Raw genomic sequence first — 24,459 nt, 5'->3', positions numbered from 1 at the left:
CATGCCTCCACCAGACTAGCTCCAGCAGCTGAAACTGTCTTTTAAACTCAAATGGGGACAGCATGGATGTGTACTTACTGCTCTTAAAGGGAAACCTCCTCTTTTTCTCCTTTCTCTCTCAACAGCTCTCACTTGCACGAAAAAAAAAAAAAAAAATCCACACACAACAGAAATTGATCAGAGATTAGGTTGCTCAATCTGTAAACTTTGCGAGGACTCTGTAACTATGAAATAACCTGCATTGATAAACAACACTGGTTATAAACAAATAAACTCTTGATGGCCTAATTTAAACATTGTCAAAAAACAAGCTTATGACTTTTATTATGTTGAGTCAAGCAAAAATGAAATGTATTACCTCCGCCAGGAGGTTATGTAATCATGTTGGCTTGTTGGTTGGTTTGTTGGTCTGTTAGCAACATTATGGAAAAAGTAATGGACGGATTGCAATGAAACTTTGTGGAAAGGTGGGTCTTGGGCTAACTTAGAATTAATTAAATTTTGGTGATGATCCGAAACACTGTCTGGATCCAGGAATTTTTTAAAGGATTCTTTATCATTGGGAGATAGGGAGTCTTTGACATACCGTATTGGCCCGAATATAAGACGACTCCGATTATAACACGACCCCTATTTTTCAAAGATCATTTTGTGAAAAAAAAAATAAAAATAAAAAAAGCTGAAGACAGTAAGGTCACTCATAAAACAACTTTTCATTATACAATTATTATAAACTCAAAAACTCACAACTGAGATAACATTTCACGAGATATAAAATGAAAAAATAAAAAACATCAAGGGGTCCAAACTGCATAAATGATGTAAATAACTTTCCAGTGCCTTCAGCTGAATCAGGCTCTGGTGGTGGGCATTCTATCTTTCCGTTTTTCAGAGACATATTCACTCACCCTTCTATCAGTCTCTCTGAAGCGTCGCTCTCAGGACCACGGAAAGCTTTTCTCATAGCGTTAGCATCTGTAGGCGTTTTTTCTGTGCTCTCCACTCTGCTACACCAGATCTCCTGGTGGCTTGGCAGTTGTTTGATGACTCTGCTGCGTTGATCGCCATCAGTTTAAAGTTGGTATCATAACTTCGCCTCTGCTGTTTGCTCAGTTGTCCAGCGTTCAGCCCCTTTGTTCCAGATGATCCACCATTTTTCATCAGATCATTTGATCTCATTTCATCGCTCCACTCGCTCTCTGGTCAGTGATACTTTGGCTCCATCTAGCGGCGCGGATGCGTATTGACCATCTACCGTAAGTCCGCGATTATAACACGACCCCACTTTTTAGGATGCAATTTCTGGAAAAAAACATCGTCTTATAATGGTGCATTCACACCGGATGCGTCGCAAGCGTTGTGAGCGGCACTTTTCTATGCAAAGTCTATGGTGGACGAGCGTCGTGGAGCGGCGGGCGGCGGGGCGGCGCATCAGGAGCGTCATGAGCGTCGCTTTTCGAGCGTTTCGAGCGTCGACGCCCACGACGCTCGTCCCCGGCGTCAGGAGCGTCGTGAGCGTCGCTTTTTGAGAGTTGGGAAAACTGAACTTTCGACGCGCTGCCGCTGAGCGTCAACCAATCAGAGACGATCCCTCCGGTGCTACGTCACTACGAGTGATCCGAGCACCGATGCGGGCCAGCAAGGGTTGCTAACTTGACGACTTTCTCGCTAAATCTGGTGACTTTCCAAAGCCTCTTGGCAACGTTTTTTTGTCAAAAGCAACTAGCGACAAATCTAGCAACCTTCTCTGGTGCTGTGGAGACGTGACAGGACGTCTCGTTGCTGTCGTCAATGAGCAGCGGGTGCTGCGTGAGCCCCTCCCCCGTCCCAAAGCGCTCACAAGCGGTCAGTCTCAGCAGCGCTTCCCGCTGCAGTCAGAGCAGAGAGGAGCAGAGCAGCCAATAGCGACTTTTCCGACGACGACGCGGTCTCGCTTTATTTAACAAATAAAGCCAAGCCGCTCTCCTGATGCGATCCGCCATAGCTGGAAACAGAAATCAGCCTCCAGCGCGCCAATTAACTGACGTGCGTCGCGAGCGTCGCGAGCTTTGTGACCACCCGGTGTCAAGCGTCGTGTTTAAAGCATCACAAGCGTCAGCTTCGAGGCGTCCCAAGCGTCGACGACGCCCGCGACGCGTCCGGTGTGAATGCACCATTATATTCGGGCCAATACGGTAGTTGGGCAGGCCCGCCGACAGGGGGGACAAACGCCTGGTTCACACAGGACGCGCCGCATGCGGAGGCGGAAGCATTGAGCACTGAGTTTCAGATTGGCGCCCCTGTTAACCTATCTGACAGTTCATACAGGAGGCACTGAAAGCGCCGTGGACCACGGCCGCTCCTCTCTATTTTCTCCGCGAGCCGCACGTGCCGTGTACCGCCAGTTGTAAAGCTGGACACAGCAGATCGCACCACACAGGAAGTCGGGAACGGAAAATACGAGACAATCCACTCAATTTTCACATTAAAATGACATAAATAACATAAATTATGTTGCTTTTCGGTTTTCCTTTTCAGATAAACACACACACACACACACACACACACACAAACACACACACACAGGGAAAGAGAGGGCGAGAGAGAGAGGCACCGCATGCCGCAGCGCTCCGCTCCGATCACACCCCCAATCACAATGTTGTTTTATTATTTATGGTGTTCTTATTGTTGTTGTTGACTGTGGCGGAAGTCTGCGCTCTCTGAGTGCCAAATTCTAGTTAATTCTGTCTTCAAGTATGTACAGTTATTTTTTGATAGTATCGGTCTGACAAGGTCAGGAAAGTGCTGGGAAAACATTGCAGGCAAAGCAATCATACATGGAGCTTTTGCTGCAAGCATTAAAACGATTTACGATGGAAGCTACTGTTTAAAGCACAAAAACAAACTGCATCGGAAATGTTCTCAAACACAATCGATGTCATCTTTGAATGAACAATGATTCAGAGACAAATATTCACTTTCAAAGCATTGCAAACAAGAAATGACTTTAAAGGGGCACCAGTGAATTTATATATCAATCTAAATATTCACTCAGTCGCCCACGTAGAACAGTTGATCCTTTTTAAACCACACCAGATAGAATCCCTCATTATTTATGACAGTTGTCCCAACTGACTGTCATACAACGACTGATATGCACAGGACTTTACAACATTCAGACGACATGCTGTAAGTCAGTACTGTTTTGTTTGCTGTGGTTGAGCTGTTGCTCATGCTGTGTGCTATGTCGGAGCAAGAAGAAAACCTCACGTTTATTGCAAGACTTTGTGTAGACATTGGATTACTTTACATGGTGTCAGAAGCTGTTGACGGACACACGGCTCCAGGAAGATGGCCAAGTTTAATCGGCCTGAGAATTTCCTGTTCGACCGCCCGACAGAATGGGTGATTGGAAGTGGTGTTTCCAGCTACCAGGTCAGTCCTTTACGCCATGGGCTTGGAAGCGGAAAACATTTTCAAGGCATTCATTCAAAATTTGATACTTCGACCCCTAAAGGAATGTTATTCACGAGCGGGCATGCTTCCACCAAAGGGAATTAATGACAAAGAGATGTCTCAAAAACTGCAGTTGGAAGCACAGCTCACATTATCCCAAACTATTCTGGCTGTACGCCAGTCCGAGGAAGCAACCAGGCAGGTGGACCAGCAGGGAGAGACGTGTGCAGTGGTGCCGGAGGACCACCGAGCCTTCGCACAGAGGAAAACAACTGTGGAAAAATTTAAAAAAGAGACAATGCACAACGAACAGAGAGCCACAATGTGGAAGATGTGGCAAAATGAAGTATAGCGACCAACATAAGTGTCCAGCCAAACACTCTACAGGCAACCAAAACAAAAAGGTGGGCCACTGGGAAAGAATGTGCCACAGTAAGTCCTTTAGAGAAGTGGCAGAAGCAGAGACTGTTTCACAGACCCCATATTTCCTTGGAGTTCTGACAGATTCCAACAGAGCAAGGGATCAGTGGACTGTAGAGGTTGTGATCTGTGCAACACCAGTTAAACATGTTTAGTCCCTGAGCACACGCTGGTGCAGTCAAACATTGCACCAGTGAGCAGCTCCAGTGGTCAGCTCAACTGTTTAGGGAAATTTCAAGCAGATGCCCTATACAAAGAAAAGCATTACTTATTCGCAGGATATGGGATCCAGAGCCACACAGCTAATGACCTGCTGGGCAAAGACACAGCATGTGCAATGGGACTAGTCAAATGCACTGAGGAAGTGCACAAAGCATTGGTTGAGCGCGGAACTCTCAAGCCTTTGAAAATACATCCAAAAGAGAACATAGAGCCATACAGTACATACCACCCAGAGAGTTCTCCTGCCCCTCTTAGAGAAAGTAAAAGAGGAAATACAGCGCATGCATGGAGGTGAATGGAGTCATCGAAAAGGTGACTGAACCAACAGATTGGTGCGCACCTATGGTGCCAGCCCCAAGATGCAAAGTGTGCATATGTGTCGATCTGACAAAGTTAAACAAGGCTGTGAAGAGGGAGAGGTTTGTTCTCCCAACTGCTGAGGAAATCACTGCGAAGCTCAGCGGTGCCACCATGTTTACATCACTGGATGCGGCCTCAGGTTTCTGGCAGATACCATCTGGCAGATGGTGGAGACCCTGAATGATCGAGATGGAGTGGCTATCTGCATGGATGATATTCTCATTTACGGCAACACAGCAGAACAGCATGACCAACGCTTAAACAAAGTACTGGAGAGAATCGAGTCAACAGGCATGAAATTGAACAACTCAAGCTCTGGGAAAGGTTTATTGTTTTTAGGTTTGAAGTGACATTTCTCCTATTCAAAGTTGAGCAACGAAGAAATCATTGACAGGTCTCTCCAAGGCAGAGTCAGCAGGCAACAGCCAGCATATCATCGTCTCAGGAGGGGTGACGCTGTAGTGAACAGCAACGTCACTACAACAGAAAAACAGAAAAGAACATTCATATTTGAAATGGAAAACTAGTAGCCTCGTAAACCAGCCACGCCCACTCCACATCCACATTTGGATTTTGGAGATGGGGTGGGTCTGGGGACAAGCCAAAAGAAAGAGAATGCGACTCGGCCATGAAACGGCCGAACCAATCAGTGTTGCCATTTTTTGGGGGTTTTTTTCAAATTTTTTTGGCGAATTCCAGTGGGTAAACTGGAAGCGACGACATCACTGCACGTAGCGGAGATTACGGAGATAAACTTTAACCATCATCTGAAAGCTGCAATAAGTAAAATTATCGTATTACAACAATCAAGCAAGTGCAAGAATCTGCGCCTGGTGAATTTCTAACAAGAAAAGACGTTTTTGCGCATTTTCGCTGCATGTCGAGAAGGTAGCGCTAAAGAGCTAAAGCTAACCTGTAGAGAAGCCAACGCATTTTGAAGACGTATTTGTTTTGACACGCTGATTGGCTGAAGTGCGCTGTCACTCAAAGCCGAAGCCCCCTTCACCAAGTCTGTATTGGGTTGTCCCCAGACCCACCCCAGCTCCAAAATCCAAATGTGGATGTGGAATGGGCGGGACTGGTTTACAAGGCCAGAAAACCAGAACACTAAAAGTCTGTTTCATGAACACGTTTTGATATGAATTGACAATACCGTGTAACAGGGAACCCCTGGTCTTTCATCTTCTTTGTTACAACAGGAAAGTCTTCTATATCCTCACATTCTGCTGGTTTTAGAGCTGGACACAGAGAAAGGCAGTAAAGCTCAGTGAAAAAGGGACACAAATACAAACCACAGTATCTGTCTCCTCATTAGGAGAGCGCCTCAGCCGGGTGCAAAACATATTCAGTATATATAAGCTACAAGATGTACAATCACACATGCAAATACAATGACTTTTAAAACAGAGCCGACAAAGACAGAAAAAACACTTTCCATCTCTTTTCACTCACCTAAAAGTCCCTCAATGTTGGTGGTCGATGGTTTCTGTCTCATGACGGGCCAGAGGAACTCTCTACCAGCCTTTTCATGGACAATGATTACTATTCGTGCGTCTCCAGCTGCAATGTCTATTTCCTTAGACCTTGTGATCACCTTCAAACTGAGAAAGCATTTGTTTTATTGTTTAACAAAGCAAACACCCTTAGCTTTTACGATCATAGTCATGTAAAATTACACACTTCTATTTTAATGAGGACACCTCAGAAACACAACCAACCTCAACATGAACATAATTAACAATGAATTGTCACCTTCAGGCACTTGACAATGAGGATTTAGGGAGTGGATGTGGGTATGGGGTCCTCTAAGGGTCAAATTATTCCTGACAGACTCACTCTGATAAGACAGTTCAACACTCAGTTTTACACACTGCTAATGGTCACAATGAAAAATCACCTGTCATTTGTGAACACATCACCTCCAGTGAGTCGTGTTGTATTCTCTCCCACTCGTATTGAGACTCCTTTGGCGTCAACCTCAACATGTTTATCAGCTTCAAAGTGGATGACGATCTTCTGGAAGACTCCAGTTGTTTCTGAATCGAGCTCCCCATTTACAAACAACTCTGAAGAAAGAGAGACAGAATCAGAGCTCCTCTTCCATCAGATAAATAAAAGATCCGAGAGGATGGAGGCATAAAGGAGATCGTCACTGACCTCTACTGGGATGGTGAAGCAGTTTAATGAAGGGATCTCCAGGCATGTCAAAGCATATAGGCAGGTCCCTAGTTTCAGTTGTAATCAAAAATCTGTGCAGACGAGTAGCTAAACATGCAGAGACAAGCAGAGTTATACGGAACATAAAAACTGTAATTTCCTCTTAGCTATTCATTCAAATTTCCTCTTTAACAGAGTGATCAGCATTAAATTGTGACTTAAAGACATCAAAAAGTAGAAATATGAGGGCGTTGGATAAATCATTGACAGTCAGGGCCGGCTCTAGGCATAGGCGGACTAGGCGGCCGCCTAGGGCGCCACGTCCCGGAGGGGGGCGCCGCGGTCGTACAAGGGGCGCCATGACGCTCTGTGTTCCATGTGCCCCGCTGTGCAGCGGTCCGACGCACCGCACTCCTCGGCGCTGCTCGGCACTGATTGGTATCGTTCGGCATCGCTCCTCAGCACCCCCCGTCACCCCCCCACCCCCACCCCCCCAGCTCAACAACTCTCGGGGCTGCTCGAAGACCACGCTCCCAAGGGGCGCTCGCCTGGGGCGCTCGCCTGGGGCGCCTCCGAAGCCCGGGCCGGCCCTGTTACCAGTCGTCGCATTTTTAGACAAACAACGATGTGGACCCCGATGTCTTTATTGATAAGATTTGTAATGTTTTACCAGCAGTTGCAGGCTCCACAGTTGCAGGCTGTGTAGTCTTGATGCGTTTGACTTTGGTGACTTTGTACACTAAATGGTTGAAGAGAAAGTGAGACATGAGAACAAGTTGAAAAATGATAAAGGCATTTGTAAGAAAATGAAAATAATCATAACTAAATAAATGACACTTTTTTTCATTCTTGTAGTTTTAAAATCTGTAGGAAGACAGTTTAAATTTCAGTGGTATTTTTATTTTATTTTCCCTGTAAAATTACACAAAGTATTTTCAACACGTTATGATTACTGTAAGTATGTCGTCGACATGATGAATACAAATTTGAGTGATTGCAAAAAGATAAGAAGTGTTTGGATGACTGGATGAGTTGGCTTTACTGTGTGTTATTGTGTGATTTGATGAAAATTACCTTGAAACAACTGGAATTTTGGGAATTCATTCTTTTTCCACCCCAATGAAGCAGTAAACTCAGGAAAATTGTGAATAACACACTTTCGGTAACTGTCTCTGTTACCAACTGAAAGATGTGATATTTATTAAACATGCGATCATGACAAAATAATGTATTATTTAAAGGTGCATTAAGGAGTTTTCAACTTTAAAAATACTTATTTTCCACCATAAATATGTAACACATTTTTAATGATGTGTACAATGTGCCCTGACATATTCATTACAAGTACCTCTAACAGCGCTAAATTGTCACTTGAAAGTTGCAGTGCCGGTCCGGCACCAGAATTTTTGGGGGGTGAATTTGAGAGAATGTGACGTAATGCGTGCTGCTGCTGACTTGATTTCCTTAATAAAAGCAGTATAAAAGTATGTCATTCTCATTGGCACAGCCTTTGCCGCTGAGTCTGGAGTAGACCCTGCCCCTGGGCTTCCTCACTTCCTGGTGTGAGCTGTGTGAGCTGTGTTTGTCTGTTCGGCTGCGTTAGGGGTGCTTTTCCCCTTCATCTGTGGGCCAAGTTGCAGTTAGGTGGCTATCGTGAGGTCACCGATCCCCCACCTCTCCTACTGGGTGTGCCAATTAGGTGTTTTTCTGCCAGGTACGCAGTCTAGACACCCTCATATTCTAAGCTGGCTCATGCAGGTGTATGACTGCCTTTTTCAATTGTTTCTCAGCAGCAGCTGATCAATCTGCAGTGGAACCTGCCAGCTGTTTTGCCTTTCCGAGTTGCTGCCACGACCAGTGTGGGCACACATAATTACGCCTGGTCTGCCTCTGCTCCGTGGAGTCGGCCGTCGGCAGTTTGCTGCACTCCAAGCAACTGGCTGACCACCTGAACCGGGCTTGTACGCTGGTGGAACGCCAGGCGGAAGACAGGAGCGATCTGTTTGCGTTATCTCCTCTTTTTGATTTGATTAATTTAGTTTAAGACAGTGTTGGTATATTTTGTTGCTCTTCTGGTTATTGTTTCCTATTTTGTTTTCATCCTTTGGTTATTTTTCATTTATTTTTGTTTTGTTTGGGTGTGGCAGTTACAGGTTTGCATTTATTTATTTTACTTGTGAGTTGTGGCTGCCCTCCCCCTCGTGTTTAGTTGTTAATTATTTTCTTTTTTTTTTTTTTAATGTATGAATGAGAGGGAACGAAAAGCCCTTTTTAACTCCCCTTGTCTTTCTTCCCTCCCTTCCAGAAGCTGAGAGCAACGGTGGTGGCATCAGTGTCCCTGGGTGATGGTGCCTCCATCCCGTGTGATGTGCTGTGCACCCCTTTTGGTTTGAGTGTGTTCACCTTTATTTTCAGTGAGTGAAAGTGCCCACGTGTGTCTGGGGTGATCCTTCCGAGGCCTTCATTTCCCCTACTACCTGTGTCCCACCGGTAAGCCTCAGCTTCTGATTGGGCTTCCCCCCCTCTTCCCCTTCTTTTAAGAGGAGTGAATGTGTTTTTGAAATTTAATATTTAAAGGTGCATTAAGGAGTTTGCACGTTTTATGCGAAACAGCGCCCCCTGCAGGCCTTGGGCGTAACGCAGCTTGGTGAAAAACTCGTCCCTGTGGCTCCCGTGCACGGAAGAGGGGGACTCCGTCTTCGCTCGTTTAGAAGCGCTCAAGTTAGATTTAAGTTTCTTTTACCTGGTGGAGTCTGTGCTGGAGCTGTAGCAGTGCTAGAAGCCAGTCTTTTTTTACTTTCTGGTAGATCCTGCTCAGTTGTTGCTCACTATGTGTAGTGGTGCATGGGCGTGCACTATCATATGTACGCGCACTGCACTGTGTGCACGCACGCACGCTGGGCGGCACCTCGCGCCACACCGGAGTTTTAATTGCAGACTCAACTCACCTGCGCGTCTCCCTCTGGCGTTTGTCAGTTCAAGCAGTGCTGCAGGAGCACAGAAGCTGCCATGAAACCCTCGGTTCACCTAAAGACAAGTTAAACTTGCTTCTCCACCGCTCTTGAGTTCACGCGGTCGGTGATCTGAACGCCGTCTCTGGCGGGGTGAGTGATTACTATCGGCGCTTCATTCATAAAATACTCGCCTCGTTCCTAACCCGTGCGTGTTTGTAGGCGCCGCTGCAGTTAATATTGAGTGCTCCCTTCCTGTTCTCTCACGAGCATCAGCGCACCTGTTCTGTGAGTATGGGTTTCTGTGCTTCCATTCTAAATTCAGAATATTTTGGGATCTAACACGGTTTGCTGTGTAGATCCCCATGTCGTGTGGCAACTCATACGCCACTGCGGATCCGGTGAGATTTGCCTGAAAGGTTCTGGGTAAGTTCAATATTCCTCTCCATCTTAATTAATTAAATTAGGCTCAAACTAAATTCCAATTATAATATTTTAGGGTCGCAGAGACGGGCCTTTTCCTTCCACGTGACTGGTTTCTGCTGCTGCCATTTGGGCTTCCTCCTTTGTGCTGCTGCTGTTTTAGTAGGCCACATTTCAATGTGATTTATTTTCCAGGCATGCAGGTTCCATTTTGTAACTTTATTTTTAATTGAATGGATGAGTGTGTGAATGGAAATGCATTTTTTAAAGGGAAAATATTTGTATCATAAGTGAATGTTAAAATTAAATAAAGCAAAGTCTATTTTGATGTCTGTTTCCGGTCCATCAGTCCAACGAATCTGCAGCCTTTTTATCTGTGCAGGATAACCTTGGGGACGCTGGTTTCTACCAGTTGGCGTTGTAAATATAAATGTCTCCAATTTTAGCAACTTTATAGTGTTATTTAAAGTAATTATAATTTATTATGTAAAGAAAACCATCCGACCTGGCCACATATGCACCTGGCGGAGTAATGGCGGACATAATGAAACCTAATCAGCCGGAGCGCGCATTACGTCACTCCTTTCAAATTCTCCCCCAAAAAAATGCTGGTGCCGGACCGGCACTGCAACTTTCAAGTGACAATTTAGCGCTGTTAGAGGTACTTGTAATGAATATGTCAGGGCACATTGGACACATCATTAAAAATGTGTAACATATTTATGGTGGAAAATAAGTATTTTTAAGGTTGTAAAACTCCTTAATGCACCTTAATCAAGATTTTTCTGTTGGCCAGAACCCACGTCTCCTGCTTCTTAAAGCTCGTGTCCAGAGTTTCCGTTCGTTTCCAACGTATGTATCATTTTTCAACAGAGCTTAAATGTGTCAGTCTGGTTCGATACTACAATATAACATTAGCATAAAGCAATATAAAAATGTATTTATGAGCCCCGCCTTCGTCTCATAGAGCCCCATGTTATCCGAAAAAGCGCCGGTCAGCGTCAGCCAATAGACTTCGAGCTTCTGCATTCTCGTGCCATCAGTCAAAGTGTGCACGCAGACAGAGAGCACGCGCACTCGCCCAGGCAGAGTTAGCTCCGCAGCAGCCGGCCCGCTTACCTCGGATATATCCATGGTCTGCTGAACATCCACCGTAAACAGCTAAACATGTAGGATGCTGTAGGACTCGGAGGCTCTCATTTTCACCCAACAGATAATTTGCGTTCACAATTAAAGGGGCGTGGCTTGGTCGCTCATGAAAGCAGAGGGAGGGCGGAACCTGAGACGTTGGATTAAAAAAAACCTCTCTCTTTCAAAACTCTGGACACGAGCTTTAAGCCACGAACCCGAGTGTCCTCAAAAATCATTAATTTCAGTTTATTTCCTTGGGTGCAATCCCCAAGGTGGCGTTGTCCGGCTTCTGTTTAATCTGATTCATCTCGCCACATTAAGTTTCGTTTTGTCCGCCATTACTCTGCCAGGTGCATAGTGAGCAACAACTGAGCAGGATCTTCCAGAAAGTAAGAAAAGACTGGCTTCTAGCACTGCCACAGCTCCAGCACAGACTCCACCAGGTAAAAGAAACTTAAATTTTACATGAGCGCTACTAAGAGAGCGAGGAAGGAGTTCCCCTCTTCCGTGCACGCGAGCCACAGGCACGAGTTTTTCACTAAGCTGCATTACGCCCAAGGCCTGCAGAGGGCACTGTTTCGCATAAAACATGCAAACTCCTTAATGCACCTTTAAATACCGAATAAGAAAATCACTTTTACAACTTTCAAATTGAGCTTTTTTTTCATAAAGTGACAGAATGTATTGCTGTCAATATCTATAAGTTCTCTGGAGAGTCAAAGCTTGGTTTATGAGAACATTCTAAAGTCTTCTGTAGATTTAAAGTGTTTCATGTTTTAAATATGTACAATATAGATTCATCACCTTTATTTTTCATTTCGTTGTAAGTTTTACACCAACTTTGATCAAAGATGAACAAAACTGCTTCAATCAAAAATCTTTTCAAGGGTGCCTCACTCATTTGCTGGCATGAACAGGTTTAAAAGAGTGTCAGAAGAAACTCTCTATGATGACTTTTTGGTGTAACATTGTCGACAGAACACTGAAGTTTACATCGATAGTACATACGTACCCAAATCGCCGTCGATTATTAATCTCAACATGGTGGAAGAACCTGACAAGAGACAGCCATCACATATTGTCAGTAATGATCTTGAGAGTTTCAAATTGAAAATTTCTAGCAAAGGCGTATCTTATTAAATAAAACTTAGTTTCAGTTTCAGTGAAGAACATTTTAGCATTTGTAGGACATCTACATCCAACGGCTAAAATGTTTTTGTTCTGTTGCTGTGTGAAGTTCTCTGCATCGCACAGGAGTTCAAAAAATAAATAAACAAGCAGCACCTATCTCTGTTTATTGGATGACTATGCAATGAACAACAAATCTGTGATTATTCATAAATAACCATGGTTAGGTTTGTTGATATTATTATGGATGCAGAGGAACATGGGTCAAACTTTGTCTCACTCACCTGCTGCTATTAACAGGTTAAAGAGTGTCAAAAAGACGGTCTCTAAGATGATGTATGATAATACAACACTCAGGTAAAGTTCACAAATATACATTATATGCTGTACATACATACGTACATTTAGGATCCCGAAAATACATGACACGCGCTCCTGAGGGAGAAAATAACAAAACTGTCAGGTGTTGTCAGTAATTACCTTCAGATAGTTTCTAACTGAAATTTGCTCTCTAAGATGAATATAATTAAGAAAACACAATCTGTCGCTCCAGGAAAACCTCAGTAATGGTGCGTTCACACCGGACGCGTTGCAAGCGTCACGGGCGTCGCTTTTACATTCAAAGTCTGTGGTGGACGAGCTTCAACGGACCTGACGCGCATCAGGCGCTTTTCGAGCGTCGCTTTCCGAGCTTTTCGAGCGTTGGCGACGCGCGTCACGCGTTGTGGGCGTCAACGCCTGAAGTTGGGAAAATTGAACTTTCGAAGCGTCAACGCGCGCGTCATCCAATCACAGACGAGCACTCTGAGCGCTGATGCAGGCCAGAAGCTCGTCAAACTGGGCCCGGGAGAGGCGGAAGTACCGCCGAAAGCGAACCTCATCCTCACGCTGGCCCCGTGATCTGGGTCCGGCCCCGGAGGGTGTGAGAAACTCTGCGCTCGCCGGCGGGCACACACGAACACTGGACCCGCCACGGGGGCCCACCGCCACGGCGCCGTGGCGGGCTGTTCCCTCGACCCAGCGGCCCAGCCTCCGACCGGCTTTGGCGGCGGGCGACGCGGATCACACCGTCGGCCGCCCACGCCTCTCCGACCGGCTCCTCGGCGACCCGCAGCAGGACCGAGACGCGCGGTCTCACCCAGCGGCGGGCCCGCTCTGTAGGACCGCTGGGTCACCCGCCGCCAAAGCCGGTCGGAGGCTGGACCGCTGGGTCGGGGGAACAGCCCGCCACGGACCCCGTGGCGGGTCCAGGGTTCATGTGTGCTCTGCTTCTCTCCCTGCTTCTCTGACACCTCCGTGCTGGAGCCGCTCACTGCGGCTGGCTTACATTTTGCCGAATTTGCCCGAAGAAAATCATAAACAGTTGGTATTCGGACAAACAAACGTCACACTCGGGCTCTAAACGACCACTTTGTCGCCTAATTAAAAAAAAAATCTTGATAAAGTTATACATTTGAAGAGTTTAGAGCTAAAGTGAAATCAGCTTTAGCAGATCGATTTCGGCACCGATTCCGCCATTGTCAACATGAAGACAGTACACAAGCTCCTCCCACTCCCGGGCGTCGTGTGTAATTTGAACACGCGTCGAATTCCACACTTCACACTTTGAGGCGTCAGTGACGCCCGTGACGCTTGCAACGCGTCCGGTGTGAACGTAGCTTTAGTCACTTTTTAGCCTTTGTCGGGCATTCACATCCAACAGTGACAATGTTTTATTTTTGTTCTGCAAAACAGTATTTCTGTAAGTTATCACTTTCAGAAAATTTAAAAATAATAAAAATAAACAAGCAGCATCTATGTTAATGTTTGTTTAATGATTGGTATTAATTACATTTTCTTTTATGATGAAGAAATAAAAATAAGCATTATGAGTTCTGGTGTTGGTGAATACTTTTGCAGAGGATTGAGTGTCATACCGTGTTGGATTCTTCTTCGTCCTTAAGAGAAAAAGAATCTTTAACTGATGCAGAACTTTTGTTTTCTTCAGTAATCTCTTGTTACATTATGTTTTTGACAGCGTATGTATTTTAACAGCAAAACAAACTCACAATGAAGAACACAGTAGTTCATTAACAATTGTCTAGTACCGTAATATTCATTCAATGTACAAACATGTGAACAGGTCACTGCAAAGTCAAACCGTGAAGATGCCTGAGTTGGAATACAACTCATTGCTGCTGAGAGAAAACATCAACAAAAACCAAGACGTCTATACATCATTTAAAAAAAATTCTGCATTTTGAATGATCCGTTTGTGGTTACTTAAATTTTACACTGATTGGAAAAACAATTACTCATTTTGTGATGTAATAATTACCAACATCAGCACTAACTTTAAGAGGAATTAAACCATCTGGAAGAGGAGCAGCAGCACCTGGAGGAGGAGGAAGAGCTCCTTGAGGAGGATTTCCTGAGATCCGAGACTCTTGGTTCCCCTCCTTTGGTTTATCCAGTACATCGGCCGTCTCCCCGGGTGGCTTAGTGACCACCATGGATGTGTGCGGGGTCACAAAGCTGTACTTCAGAGACAGCTCCAAGATATTTTTCTTCACTTCCTCTTTCTCAGATCCAGACATGAGCAGCCTGCATCATAAACAGCTGGTAAACGGTTGTTTCTGGTGACCCTTCAATCAAAGTATTGAAGGAAAATGTCTGAAAGCCTATGCGATGAACACTGCTCTTTACGGAGCTCCCTTGAACGCCTCAGCACGCAGAGAGAGCATGAACAGCAGAGCAGCGCACTGCCCTTAATTGATTCGGCTCTGCTCCACTCTGGCACAGAAGAGGGAGTGACTGGACAGTTTTCCATGTTCCGTGTGCGTTATTTGAAGTTGAAGTAAGTTCCTAACTTTGATAATTGTGTGGTATTACCCCTTTGGGTCTATTTGGAAGAGTAGAAGTTAACTATGATCGTGTTTATGACCCATGTGTACTGCAGCCCACCTAATGTCTCATCTGTGTCACGTGCCTGTGTTTGTGTTTACTTTTGCACCATGTTAACCATGTTTACTTATCCTTTAATGACCTAAACCCCCTGTATATGAATGTCCTGTGTGTTTTCGCCATGTGTCCCCCTGTTTACTAGTGATTATTTGCATTACTGTATGTTTCCTGTTTAATGTGATATTATTGTATACCAGACACATTATACTGATTGCTAATATTACGGAATCATCCCCATGACACCTTTTATGTTTTTTTTTTATTTCTTTATTCCAGACCACACACGTATATACACATGTTCATGTAAATATACACCCCAAATGACCTGTTCCAGTTCCCTGCTGCATGTCAATAAAGCTGGTTGAAGATTCTCTGACCGGAGTCTGTCCGTAGTGCTGCCACCCAATGAAGATCCACCCCCCTCCTTTACAGAAAAAATGTTTTCAGGTGTACCATATTTATTGTATTTTTAGGAACATCTGGCCTTCTGCATGATGTTGTGGTAACTTATTTGAATAACGGGTCATGATCACGATAAAGAGAGCTCAGCAACTATGAAAGACCGCTGACTGACCATGAAATCAATATTTCTGATCATACTGTGATAGATGTGCTGACTGAGGTCAGTAATTAGTTAAAGACAAATGGTGTTTCAGCTCATTGATGTATGGTTGTTCATATCAGATGCCAGAGACAGAGATTTCACACTTACTCTTTCTGCAGAAGCTGTTTGACAGTGAGGTAGGCCCAAACTCTCTGAGTTTGGTTGTCAGACACTGTTTCACTTGTCTCCACTGGGCTGTTTGTTTCAGAAAAGGTCTTTCTTTCAGTTCTCTGTCATAAAGACACAATATTCAAATACTGGGAAAAGTTTTGTACATATACAGCTGCATTATGGATCCATCCTCACCGTAATGGCCACAGCTTGAGGAATGAAGGAGTCAATGTTGTTGTCGTCGATCTGACCAGCCACCACGATCTCAGAGCCATTATAATACTGGCTGAAGACAGTCTGGGTTAGATTGCTCCCACCTTTGTAGGACATGGTTACATCGGTCAGAAGAGGAGTGGCCACTTCTTCATAGAAACCCTGTAGATATTAAAGTATGGAAGTTACAACATGGTTTTGCTGCAAAGTGCATTGATAGTGAGGAGGAACGTACCTTCAGCTGAATGGCAGCATCAGACTCCTCATAAATCCGGCGCGCTACGCCATTGTTCTGAAGTGCCATTTTCTCCAGGAACTCAAAATTCACATCAAAACCGAAGCCAAGACAATAGAGTGGGAACTTTCCTGCAATGGCTTGTCTTACATTTGAATGTATTCTTTCAACATTTGTCTCTCCTGCATGAACACAAGACATGAGACCAGCTGAGTCTCAGAACAACAGTGAACTGTTCCTAATATGTACTTTTTTTGTACGGGCTTCAGTATGACCTAAGGTTGGATCTCCATCTGTAAGAAGTATGAGGAGAGATGCTGAGCCTTCTCTGAGATGTGCGTTCAGCATATTGGATCCTTCCAGCACTGCTCTGTCAATGTCAAAGCCTGAAACAATGCATCAGAAATCGACTTCAGCACCAAACCATGAATGTTGATGTTAAAGAACAGCAGCTCCTGAAAACTCACCTCCTCTATCTGAAATTTCTCGTGCAAAATTTTTTGCACTGTCCAAGTTTGCACTATTTGCCTGAACAAGTTCTTGTTTCCAGTGAAAAATTTTATCATCGAAAGTAATGAGACCAAAGTAGTCGTCTTCTGCCAGGTCACCCAGAATGTGGATCAATGCTGTTCGAGTCTGGAGAAACATGTTGACATGTTCTGATTTTTATGTCATGTTTTGTTTTTTATCATCTATTAAAGTGGTACTCGATATCATAATTTTGTTTTTTCAAATACTGTACCTGTTCAATTTTACTGCCATACATTGAGTCACTTCGATCAGTGATAAAGACAACATTTTTTGGTATTCGGGAAAGATTGGCTGGAGCGAAGTGATGAACAAAGTATCCTTTAGATACCTTAAACGGAAGAATGAAAAATTTACATGGAACGGAAGATATATAACATTATTATTATTGTATTGATAGGTTTTTTTCTTGTGGAAAATTACTCTTGCTTTACCATGATGTCTCCCAGTGTGGAGTTCCTGTTGACGTCATAAACAATAACCAGATCTCCATTCAAACCCTGCTCATCACAGCTGTCACATGCTTTCTGTTGGTCCTCGGTCGGATAGAAATGCACCCAGGCCTGGAAACAGGAGGGAATAAGATTTTGCTCAGTCGGCAACATTTTCAAGTTGGTTATTTGAATCATTCAGTATAACAGAAGAAAAGTTGTAGAAGTTTTGGATTTTGTTGTTTGATTCTGTGTGTCATCGCGCATTGCGCATTAGGGAGAATTGTGCACTCTCTCGATCACAAATAATGGGTCCATTATTTGTGCAAAGATCTGTGAATCATGTTGTGCATTTTAGAAGTGCAAATTAGCATGCAGTGGGGGCAATCTATCAGTTGTGCAGGTTTATACTTCCACAATCTATCGAACTTATGCATTTATGGATGGAATGTCCCCTACTCTTAGCCCCAACTCTTGTCAGGATTCATTGTTTACACAGTTCAATCTTCAGATCCCACCCATCACCCGAAAGTGGCTGACATACTAATACAGAAGTCAAATATATATTACATCAGATACCTGTTCGTCTGCTTGGGTTTGAGTGATGGCATTAGCCAGGGCATTAGTGCTCAGTCCTCCTTTAACATCCAGGAAACTGATTCCAGCTTTCTCCTGAACGTGCACATCAATCTGTCCAAAGAACACACAAAAATTAAATGTAGTTACCTCAGGCACCTGTTTGTAAAGGTTACTTATAGCAACAAGAAAAGATACCTTGAAGTCTTTGACAGGCTGCATGGGTCGAGCGTGGATCTGCAGCTCGTACTTCCCAAGCGTGCGTTTCATCAGCTCCTCATATGTGAGTTCAAAAGTGACCTTGTTGTGTGCAGAAACGGTGACAGAGGTCTTGAACTCCTCCAGAGTCCTCCCCACTGAACTGCAGCACAAACAGCAAAAATGTTACCAGCTCACACGCAATGATTTAACAATATGTGAAGATTGGAAAGTTGAAAAAAATAATAATAAATAGGTCGAAATCTCATCAAGGAATGTGTGAAGTGTGTATCTTGGGCTTTTCATACTTCTTCCTTGCAAATTAGAGAAAGTTACAATTATATTGAGGTGCTTAAAGCTGCTGTTTGTTCTCCATATATCATGAGGAACACACAAAGTTCCTGAACAAATACAGCTTAGAAACGGCTTGACGCAGAGCAGGCAATAAAATAAATCGATCAGTTCATTCACCTGACGATTCCAGCACTTTGACCTCGGGACACAGCGGTGGTGTACTGCCTCTGTGCCTGCTCTTTCTCCTTCACATTCCCATCATACACCTGGCCATCTATAAACCTGAGATAAACCAATGAAAGGTTTGAACACATTTTTGTAAGGATCCAAAAACGTGTTTGTTTGAATCACACACATTCTGAATTTAGTGATGAAGGCGTTCTTGGGGATCCGGACATGGAACTCTACTTCCTTGGATTCGGCCATGCGGTTTGCCACACGGCTTGTGATAACGGTGGTGGCATAGCGGCTACTGACTGTGGAGTTAATGTGGAAGCTGTAGATGTTCCAGTCGTCCTGAAAAAACACAAGAGGCAGCAAACAAAAGTTATGTATCAAGTGACTGATTGAATGAATGACCTGTTGACCAAAGGTTGGATGGAAAAATCTATCCATCCATCCATTTTCAACCACACATGTGAAACCGGCTCACGTGGGCAGCAGTCTAAGCAGAGCTGCCCAGACTTCCCTGTCCCCAGACACTTCCTCCAGCTCTTCCGGCAGGATCCAGAGTTGTTCCCAGGCCAGCTGAGAGACATCGTCTCTCCAGTGTGTCCTCCGTCTTCCCCGGGGTCTCCTCCCGGTGGGACATGTCTGGAACACCTCCCTCGGGAGTTGTGTAGGAGGCATCCTCAACAGATGCCCAAGCCACCTCAGCTGGCTCCTCTCGATGTGGAGGAGTCGCGGCTCTACTCTGAGCTCCTCCCTGGTGACTGAGTTCCTCACCCTATCTCTAAGGGAGCGCCCAGCCACCCTACGGAGGAAGCTCATTTCAGCCGCTTGTATCCGGGATCTTGTCATTGTGGTTATGACCCAAAGCTCATGACTATAGGTGAGGGTAGGGGCGTAGATTGACCCCAAAATCGAGAGCTTTGATGGCTTCTGGTTCCGGGTCGAGCATGGCGGCAGCATAAACAGAAAAGCTCTGATAAAAGTTGAGGAAACGCCCTGTTAACCCGAGATAAAAACTGTAATAATGTAAAGAACATATTTGGGGCTTGGAACAAGACAAGAGGTAAAGGTAGAAAACAGACGCAAAGCTGGAACAAACGCAGACGAGGACGACGAGCAAGCTAAGCTAGCAGCGAGGCTAGCACGAGGTAGCCCCAAAGCGCCGGAACTAGCTGAGGAGCTAACACCTGAAGCACCGCAGACATCGGAGAAAATGTCCTAGTTGGAGACAGTTCTGAGGGAGATACGAGAGTTCAGACGTGAGACAGTGGACAGTCTCAACAGTATCAGGGAGGATCTGCAGAAGACGAATGACAGGATTGACGATGCAGAGAGGAGGATCTGAGAAGCGGAGGAGCGCGTCGTTAGCATCGAGGAAGCTACATGTGACCTCATCAAACTACATAAAAAGTTGGAGGAAAAACAGATGACCAAGAAGGGAGAGCACGGCGAAATAATATCCACCTGCACGGGATCAAAGAGGGGGCGCAAAACAATACAACATCTGTGAGTGCTTTAGTGGAAGCCTTACTGAGAGAAAAGATCGAGACGGAGACAATACTAAATTTTACTTAACCATTTTATTCAAGGCTTATTCATTAGTTTTCAGGTAAGTGTAAGATTGCCTGCAGTAAACTTGTTTGCAACTGAAGAACAATTCAATACGTCTCTTCAATATGGCTTTGTCGTGTTATTCATCTCCTGATCCTCTGGTGCGTGTCGCTCTGAAGCAGAACACACACGAGAAGATTCTGTCAGAGAATCGGCTCCCCACTCTTCCAAATCTCGTGTAGTCAAATGTGACTTTGTGCGGTTTCCCTTCATTCCTGTGTTTACATTCATCTCCACTTTTAATAATAAGCGGAGAGCTAACTCCTTCTGTACATTCATTCATATCGGCATCGCTCCTGCAATGCACGGGTGTGGAAACGAGTGCTCCTGCCGATGCAGAAGTGAACTAACCCTGCCCACCACTTGCAGTGTAGACGGACAAAAGAAGCGCTCCCGCCGCCGCCCCTCGCCACCGGCCGCCACTGGATCATACCCCTCCGTTTGGAGTGTGCCTCGGGAGAATCTCTGTTTGGAGGGATGAATAGCCCCACCACTTCCTCCTACCCCTCCGTCATAATGAAAATCAGGACACCCCTACCCCTCCACGTGAATGCGCAAAACGGAGGGGTAGGGCCAAGGAAGAGTGCTACGGGGTGAAATGGGATTCAGCCTTAAGATACTCAGGGCAAATCTCGTTCACTTCCTGTGCCTTGCCACCAAGGAGCTTACCAACCATCTCAGTGACTTCAGCTTGGATGATGGGTGAGTCTGCCTTTGAGACCTCAGGCTCAACTTCCTCCATGGAAGACGGGATTGAGGAGGTCCTCAAAGTATTCCCTCCACTGTCCAATAACATCCCCAGTTGAGGTCAGCAGCTCCCCTCCTCCGCTATAAGGTGTTGATGTAGACTTGCTTTCCCCTCCTGAGGCGCCAGACAATTTACCAGAATTTCTTCAAGGCCAGCCAGTAGTCCTCCTCCATGGCCTCCCCAAATTCCTCTCAGACCCGAGTTTATGCCTCCACAGCCACTCAGGCCGCAGTTCGCTTGGCCTGCTGGTAGCTGTCAGTTGCTTCGGGAGTCCTGCGAGCCAACAAGACTCAATAGGACTCCTTCTTCAGCTTGACAGCAGCCCTTAGTTCTGGTGTCCACCATCGGGTTCGGGGCTGCCACCGCGACAAGTACCGGAGACTTTACGTCCACAGCTCCGAGCAGGTGCTTCGACAACGGAGGTGGAGAACATGGTCCACTCGGACTCAATGTCCCCAGCCTCCCTCGGTATATGAGAGTAGCTCTCCCAGGTGGGAGTTGAAAACCCTGCTGACAGAGGGTTCCACCAGATGTTCCCAGCAGACCCTCACAACATGTTTGGGCCTGCCAAGTGAGTCCAGTTACCTGCTCCACCAGCAAATGCAACTCACAACCAGATGGTGATCAGTCGACAGCTCTGTTCCTCTCTTCACCGGAATGTCAAGACATACAGCCTGAGATCAGCCAGAGATCAGATGACACGACAAGAAAATCGATCATAACCCTCCGAAGAAGAAGTTTGCAGTTCAGAGATTTTATTCTTCTTCTTTGGAGCGGCTGGCGACCAACAACTTAGGTGCACAGCGCCACCTACTGTGTCTCTTGGTGAATGTACTTCAGTTTGCATCCAAATCACCGTATTCACTTCAGAGATCTGTAAAACTGCAAAAGCATGTATTTTGCGACACCGGGCTGTCATGGAGGAGTGGCGTGAGCGTACTATGAGGAAATATTGGTGAAACTAATGAGTTTTTGGATGATTAAAGGCGTTTTGGGAGCCGACGCCACACATGCCCCTTTGGAAAACAGTATACGGATGTCTGCAGCTCGACTATGGATCTAAATTTCTCCCGAAGCACTGTTCGGATCAGAAAAGCATTCGGGGTGAGTATATTGTTCTACTTCGTTCTGTAACGTGAAAAATGTTTAAACTGAACTTATCTTTTAATTCACAAAAAGAAAAAAAAATTTGAATACAAGCACTCAGTTTCCCCTTGTGGACACTTTAACCTGATTTTTATGCATAAAACAGTCCTCAGATATTTTCAAACATCAGACATAAAACTCTAAACTTTTGTTCAGATATTTCATGGAGACTCTCATTTGTTTATACTGAATCATTAACTAAAATCAAACTTTAAAATGTTTTGTAGTCATCAAGTCAAAGAACTATCAAAACTGTCAATGTTCAGCAGCCTTGATAGTAAAGAGTCAGAAGGTCATTCAACCCGCTTTCTCTTATGTTTAGACAAAAGCCAGAGCTGTGACTGAGACCGACTTCTTAAATTGTACATCTATACATAATTCATGTCTGCAGAATGTGTCCTCTTGCTCACTGCAGTGTGTCTTACCTTGTTTGGTAATGTGGCTGCCAAAGCCACCATCAGCCCAATGAGGGTGATTCTCACCACAGCTCGCACCATCATGCCTCCACCACATTAGCTCCAGCAGCTGAAACTGTCTTTTAAACTCAAATGGGGACAGCATGGATGTGTACTTACTGCTCTTAAAGGGAAACCTCTTCTTTTTCTCCTTTCTCTCTCAACAGCTCTCACTTGCTCCATAAAAAAAACACCCACACACGACAGAAATTGATCAGAGATTAGGTTGCTCAATCTGTAAACTTTGCGAGGACTTAAATAACCTGCATTGATAAACAACACTGGTTATAAACAAATAACTCTTGATGGCCTAATTTAAACACTGTCAAAAAACAAGCTTATGACTTTTATTACATTGTGTCAAGCCAAAATGAAATTTATTAATTCTGTCTTCAAGTATGTACAGTTTTTTTTTTTAGAGTATCGGTCTAACAAGGTCAGGAAAGTGCTGGGAAAACACAGCAGGCAAAGCAATCATACATGGAGCTTTTGCTGCAAACATTAAAGCAATTTACGATGGAAGCTACTGTTTAAAGCTCAAAAACAAACTGCATCGGAAATGTTCTCAAACACAATCGATGTCATCTTTGAAAACAGACAAACAGACAAATATTCACTTTCAAAGCATTGCAAACAAGAAATGACTTTTGTTACGGCCGGCTCAATGCCGCAACAAAACAAGGGAGACAGAGACTGGGTAACGTGCGTAAAAGGAAGATTTAATGAAATAAAGTAAACAAAAGATCCATCAACATAACCAAAAGGCGAACGGTGGACACCATCAGGAAGGCAGGAGCCCTCAGCCGACAAGCAGGAACGGGACGCTGCAGAAGGGGGTCATCAGGAAGTCCAGAGCCTGCAGCCGGCGAGCGGGAGGAGGCCCTCGCAGGAGGATGTCATCGGGTGGAGCAAGCGGAGGAGCGAGGCAGCGACGACGACCCACAGAGACAACGACCACCCCGAGCGCGTGCACGGTCTGGCTTTTATACTGCTCCATGGGGCAATCACCGTAATCTGGAACACCTGAGCAGAGGGGAGAGGCAAGAGCAGCGACAGAGCACAACAGACCACTCCCTGTGACCTCCCAACGACCCTGGGTCGTAACACTTTAAAGGGGCGCCAGTGAATATATATATCAATCTAAATATTCACTCAGCCACCCACGTAGAACAGTTGATCCTTTTTAAACCGCACCTGAGAAAATCCCTCATTATTTATGACAGTTGTCCCTACTGACTGTCATATCAGGACTGATATGCACAGGACTTTACGACATTCAGACGACATGCTGTAAGTCAGTACTGTTTTGTTTGCTATGGTTGAGCTGTTGCTCATGCTGTGTGCTATGTCGGAGCAAGAAGAAAACCTCACGTTTATTGCAAGACTTTGTGTGGACATTGGATTACTTTACATGGTGTCAGAAGCTGTTGACGGACACACGGCTCCAGGGAGATGGCAAAGTTTAATCGGCCTGAGAATTTCCTGTTCGACCACCCGGCAGAATGGGGTGATTGGAAGTGGCGTTTCCAGCTACCAGGTCAGTCCTATACGCCATGGGCTTGGAGGCTGAAAACATTTTCAGGGCATTCACTTTTGCGGAGGAGGTGGATCAAAACAAATTTGATGTCGTGTTAGGAAAATTTGATACTTCTACCCCTAAAGGAATGTTATTCACGAGCGGGCATGCTTCCACCAAAGGGAATTAATGACAAAGAGATGTCTCAAAATCTGCAGTTAGAAGCACAGCTCACATTATCCCAAACTATTCAGGCTGTACGCCAGTCCGAGGAAGCAACCAGGCAGGTGGACCAGCAGGGAGAGACGTGTGCAGTGGTGCCAGAGGACCACCGAGCCTTCGCACAGAGGAAAACAACAGTGGAAAAATAAAAAAGAGACAATGCACAACGAACAGAGATCCACAATGTGGAAGATGTGGCAAAATGAAGTATAGCGACCAACATAAGTGTC

General features: G+C 45.1%; 1 protein-coding gene across 1 annotated transcript; it reads right to left on the bottom strand.

Annotated features, from left to right (window-relative positions):
* Nucleotides 1-3,586: 3,586 nt before the first annotated feature.
* On the bottom strand, nt 3,587-22,533 carry LOC115388103 (inter-alpha-trypsin inhibitor heavy chain H3-like). Its single transcript, XM_030091044.1, has 14 exons — nt 22,462-22,533; nt 18,716-18,876; nt 18,538-18,642; nt 18,067-18,229; nt 17,872-17,982; nt 17,296-17,424; nt 17,076-17,192; nt 16,801-16,969; nt 16,609-16,719; nt 16,334-16,515; nt 16,081-16,260; nt 15,883-16,004; nt 14,602-14,810; nt 3,587-3,687 (listed from the first exon to the last, which is right to left on the bottom strand). Exons 1-14 carry the CDS (start codon nt 22,531-22,533, stop codon nt 3,587-3,589), a joined length of 1,932 nt encoding a protein of 643 aa, XP_029946904.1.
* Between the last annotated feature and the right edge of the window lie 1,926 nt (nt 22,534-24,459).

This window comes from Salarias fasciatus, chromosome 5 (genome assembly GCF_902148845.1).
Source record: "Salarias fasciatus chromosome 5, fSalaFa1.1, whole genome shotgun sequence".
Lineage (NCBI taxonomy): Eukaryota > Metazoa > Chordata > Actinopteri > Blenniiformes > Blenniidae > Salarias > Salarias fasciatus.
This window is presented reverse-complemented; position numbering and strand designations above follow the sequence as displayed.